Source organism: Penaeus japonicus, unplaced genomic scaffold, assembly GCF_977035675.1.
Source record: "Penaeus japonicus unplaced genomic scaffold, GWHDUDI00000001_assembly GWHDUDI00000039, whole genome shotgun sequence".
Classification (NCBI taxonomy): domain Eukaryota; kingdom Metazoa; phylum Arthropoda; class Malacostraca; order Decapoda; family Penaeidae; genus Penaeus; species Penaeus japonicus.
Genome location: NW_028234441.1, coordinates 16,132,185 through 16,137,184, shown reverse-complemented (window position 1 = coordinate 16,137,184; position 5,000 = coordinate 16,132,185). Strand labels below are relative to the sequence as shown.

Sequence of the window (5,000 nt, the reverse complement as noted above, 5' to 3'; positions counted from 1 at the left end):
ATGAGACCATAAAATTCTAAAGTAGAAAAGAGGGGGAAAAAATAAATAAAACATAAAACAGACAAGCAAATTATCTGAGATTATTATGACTCATCACATACATAATGAATACAAGAACTAATCCTTTTATCTTTTTTTTTCTTTTTGCCTCTATATATATAATTCTCCTTAATCTATGCCATACAGCCTTTCTTAGTGGATTCACTAACTAAATTACTCAATCATGTAGTAATTGACAGACACACTAACCTAAGGAACAAACAGTTAAAAATCTTCGCCACACTAAAAATACGATATATAAACATCAATTAAGAACTAAAACAAACAAAAACAAACTCTAAATTTACGGAAAAAAACATTGAAATTTTACATGAATGTTCAGCAGCCTTATTAAGTGTATATTTACAAGGATATTATACCTGGCTAACATACTGACACTCTCTAGTGCTACTCCTAACTATTTCTGAAATAATTAACAAATGACATTATTCTTAGATTTTGATTTCAACATAAACTGTCATTCAATTTTTTTATACACGATTCTCTTCAAGGGAAAAATCCCTGATATTTGACATGCAGTTCCTACGAAGCCCTCAGGTCATGTTAGCAAATGCATCGTTACATTCTAGCAAAGACTTTCTCTGAAGAATAAAAAATCGGGTAAATAAATAGATAAATAAATAACCTTCCAAGAGCAAGCTTTGGGACATCGTCTGCAGAAGGCACATGTTTACTTCCTTGTTTTCGTCTATTTAGTTTTTAATTATTGAATTAATTGACTAAATTGTATCTTGTACTTTTTAGATGTCATAATCATGTGTATACTTTATAGTGATATGTATTTTATTTCTTCGTAACATTTTCGAAGATTTGCATTTGTTTCCAAGCGCTTAATATGGCCGTCAAATTTAAGGCTTTCTATTGGTCGAGACCTCTGAGCTTTTCATTGGTTTACAATTTTGACGATTCTCATTGGTTAATTCTTTGAAGAGTTTTGATTGGCTGGTGGAATTGATTATTATGATTGGCTAAAACCGCAACCATCGTCTGCACATGTAAACAAACCCGACCCGGGTTCACATAATCGAAATTCTACGATATCTCTGTAACAAATAGTCAATTACCAAATTAAGTAACACTGATATACATGAATATATTTGAACTTTCAATAATTTAGCATCAACTTTATGAAATCAAATATTATTTTTCCACATAAATACTTGAAGTGGATATGTTTTGCTCCCATACACTTAAAATATCTCTCTTGTGACGAGTTAAAGCCAACAAAAAGCAATCCCAAAATCACACCAGGCAGATAAACCTCTAACAAGTACAAAATTACTTTCAAAAATTAATAACATAACCAAACAAGACAAATGAAATAAATCGTCTCCCATAATATTTTCCCTCATAAATTTCTCATGTGGATCCGCTTTGCTGCGAGACGCTTAAAATGGCCGCCAGCTCGGACGCTCCTCATTGGCTGAATTTTCCTCTCAATGGCCGAGCGGAAGACGGGCCGAGGCGACAACCCTCCTAATGCCTCTTCTACACAAGCTGCCACTCTGAAACCTCAAACTCCGCCTTTTTTGGGCCACATTTCCTCATTGGTTTGAATCGGTAAGTATTTTAACTCTCGAAGAATAGGCTTTTTGGGTCTTAAAATTCATGCAATGTTGCCAAATGTGGAAACAATCTATTTGCAAGGGAATTTTTCGGGATATTCCCTCAAGAATGTCCCTTGCCTGGAATTCTGAGCTAATTAACGTTCTCTAGAAGGCAAGGATAGGGATTCTAAATAAATATTCCCTTCGTAAAGAGCCAATTAGCGGGAGAAATGAGGGAAAATAATGCTGCAATGTAGGCCTAATGATCGACAATGAATGACAAAGAAAACGTTTGCTAATGTATGGGTAAACTATTTTATTATTGACAAACAATGATAATTATTGGAAAAACCTTGTTTTTGCTCGTACATTTGTCAGGAACCGTCGCCGATTGCGCTAAATCATGTAAAATGATTCCATAATTGATGATAATTAATTGAGATTGGTAAAATAGGACGAGATTAACACTAGATAACAATAAAAAAGGTTTGCAACTTTTATCAATAACAGATGTCATGATTCTATAGAAATCATTCATTCAGACTATAGTAATTACCAATTGATAGTTATGAGACGCTTCTCATTTGTATTCATAATTAGAAACATATTATTTTACGTTTTTGATCAGGTATTATGACTTAGAGAAATATACTTGTACTTGTATAATATCAACATTTTGTTTCCTTTGTTGGTTATACCTTCTGCTTAACCTGTAAGAAACAAGTACAGTCAGAGTATAGAAAGGTTACAGATATATGGACAGTTTGCTTCACTTTTAGTTGAATGAAGGTATTGATTCAGATAATTAATTGCATTTTGGTTTGTGAAATATTGTACTTTTTTGTTGTTACTAATCTTTTCCTCTTTCTTTAATTCCTTGTTTGATTTTTCTTTGTATTTTTCACTGATATAGTTCATCAGTTCACACATTGATATACTTTTTTATATAAATAGATGTGTGAAAGACCTTTGAAAGTGAAGTAAATGATTCCATATTTATTTTTTAAGCAAATGTTTCTTAGAAGGTTGCAGTGCCTTTCCAAACAGGGTTATCCCTCATATGGCCTGTGCTTTATCCAAAATCCACTTGAAACTTGGTGTGATCTTTAATTAATGGCCAAAAAGCTTCTGAGAGACATGCAATAACTCAAATGATCACTGTAGCCTACATATGTTCTGTGCTCTGGAAAAGGCCAACAGACCTCCAGCTCAAATATTTTTCCAAATTGCTGATATAGAAATCAGTGGTGATTAGCTGTCAAAAAAGGAACCAGTTCAAGCTCTATCATGCTAGAACATATGTGATGGAGGTATGCTAGCCTTTGCTGAAGCACTAAGATGTACTAAGTGACAGTTGCTTGAAACATTATGAGTATATGAGTGACTTTTAACCTTTATGATAGCAATTATATTGACCAATAACTTTACAGTTATTGCCACAGTTTACTGCAGTGTACAAGTCTGTTAGTCTTCAAACGTTTGAGGATTATGCAATAAGTTATTTTAGAAGTACCTTTGTGTATGGAAAATGTGAATCTGTTATCAAATATATATATATATGAATATATATATATATATATATATATATATATATATATATATATATATATATATATATATATATATATATATATATATATATATATATATATATATATATATATATATATATATATATATATACACATATACACGTAGACATGAATTACAGTTAATCACTTACAAGTTCAAATACGTGAAATCACAAAGTTGGGTGAAATTATAACGTAGGAGAGCTTGGACAAATTATTTCAGATGCAGGCAAACATTCTTGTGATCTACATGTTTTAATGTGTGCGTCAATATTCTGAAGTGAGGGAAGAAATAACAGTTGAACTGTCATTGCGATGGGTTAAAGAACCTGAACGAAAAGAAATTGAAATCGTTCCTTGTTTATGATTGTTGTTGTGGAAGTGAAGATTATCATTAACTTCAGAAAGATGCTTTTAAGTCTTGTCCTTTTTATGTTGGCTTTGAGCTGCAATGTGTTATATTGTCATTAGTTATGCTTTTCTTTGTTTTTTTACTTTTTAAAAAGATTCACTGGTCCTATCTTTATCTTGTTTGTCTCATAAACTATGCCAGATATGATTCTTTCATATGCAACATATGTGTATTTGACAAAAGTACTTTTGATATGAAAATTATAACCAAATATTGTCTTGCACTTTGTAGAATGGGTCACTGAGCATAAAACACTTCTGATAGTTATTATTTTTCCAGCTTTTGAAAACTTTATATATTTTTTTTACTCTGTGTTTTCATTTATTTTCTTATGCTTTTCCTATGAGATGTGATTTATATTATTATTCAGTTTTTTTGTTCTTATTATATTTACTCTAATGATGTCCATAATATTGTTGTTGTTTTTCTCATATTTGTAAAGAGTAAATGTTTATATTTCAGCCTATTGCTATGTGTTAATTTTTTCCCTTTTTATTTATTTATTAGTTTATGATTTTTTTCCATGTATCTTTTTTATCATATTCTTACTTGTAGTGTTGTAGTTAGTTTGTTAAATCTTGTAGTTAGATCTTATCAAATTTCATGTTTATCTGATTTTCATTATACACTTTCACATTATTGTGCAATCTTATTTTTCTTTTTTTTATCATTTATTTCTCATATTTCATTCATCTTTCCCCTCTGTGCACACTCCTAGCATTCCTCCTGCCTTTTTCTTTCTTTCTTTTATTCTTTTTATTTAATTTACCTTTCTCTTTTATACTTTACTTCATCTCCTATTTACTGTACTCTATCTTTTACTTCTTCTAATCTTTCTTCTAGACAAATGGATTTTTAAATGTCGCCTAAAGGATTACATGGCTAGGTTATTCCTGTCACAAGAGTGCATGACAATTTAGAATTAAAGAATAGGCACAGATGTACAAAATATTTATTTTTGATAATTTACATCTTTAAGATCCTGCAGACAAGGTTAAAATAGATTAGGAGAAATTGATTAATATTTTTTTCTCCTCTCTCACCAGTATGGTTTAGGATGATGGAGACAATTACTTGCGCGGGGGTGACATTGGACCTCCCGTCAGAGATGTGTCAAGACATTTCATTGCTCTTTGAGGTGATCTCTCCTGATACATGGAATAACCACCTCACAGATGAACACAGGGAAATGCTGATGGTAAGGAAGGCACTACCATCCAGCTGTTGAGACAGACATTGGTTTTGTGACATTATTGTTTAGTTTTTTTTTATGGCATGTATGTGTCTGATAAAGGTTAATTTTCAATTTTTTTGTGTAGTCTGTGTATCTCTTTTTAAGTTTTTCATTCCTTTATATCCCTTTACTCCAGGGTTTCTTACCTGATTTTCCTGAAAATGACCTGGAGGAGA

The 5,000-nt window shown here is 31.4% G+C and overlaps 2 protein-coding genes across 2 annotated transcripts in view; one reads left to right on the top strand and one right to left on the bottom strand.

The window, feature by feature from the left end:
* LOC122260264 (uncharacterized) overlaps positions 1-1,103 on the bottom strand; it is a 6,920-nt gene extending 5,817 nt beyond the window's left edge. The window contains exon 1 of the mRNA XM_086533555.1: positions 686-1,103. The gene's annotated coding sequence lies outside the window, so the exon portion shown is untranslated. The remainder of the gene's footprint in view (positions 1-685) is intronic.
* A 378-nt stretch (positions 1,104-1,481) lies between these two features.
* Positions 1,482-5,000, top strand: part of LOC122260263 (uncharacterized) — a 19,596-nt gene continuing 16,077 nt past the window's right edge. The window contains exons 1-3 of the mRNA XM_086533554.1: positions 1,482-1,620; positions 4,637-4,788; positions 4,961-5,000. The exon at positions 4,961-5,000 is cut by the window's right edge and continues 154 nt beyond it. Coding sequence (XP_086389680.1) covers positions 4,648-4,788; positions 4,961-5,000 — 181 coding nt within the window. The 5' untranslated portion in view covers positions 1,482-1,620; positions 4,637-4,647. The remainder of the gene's footprint in view (positions 1,621-4,636; positions 4,789-4,960) is intronic.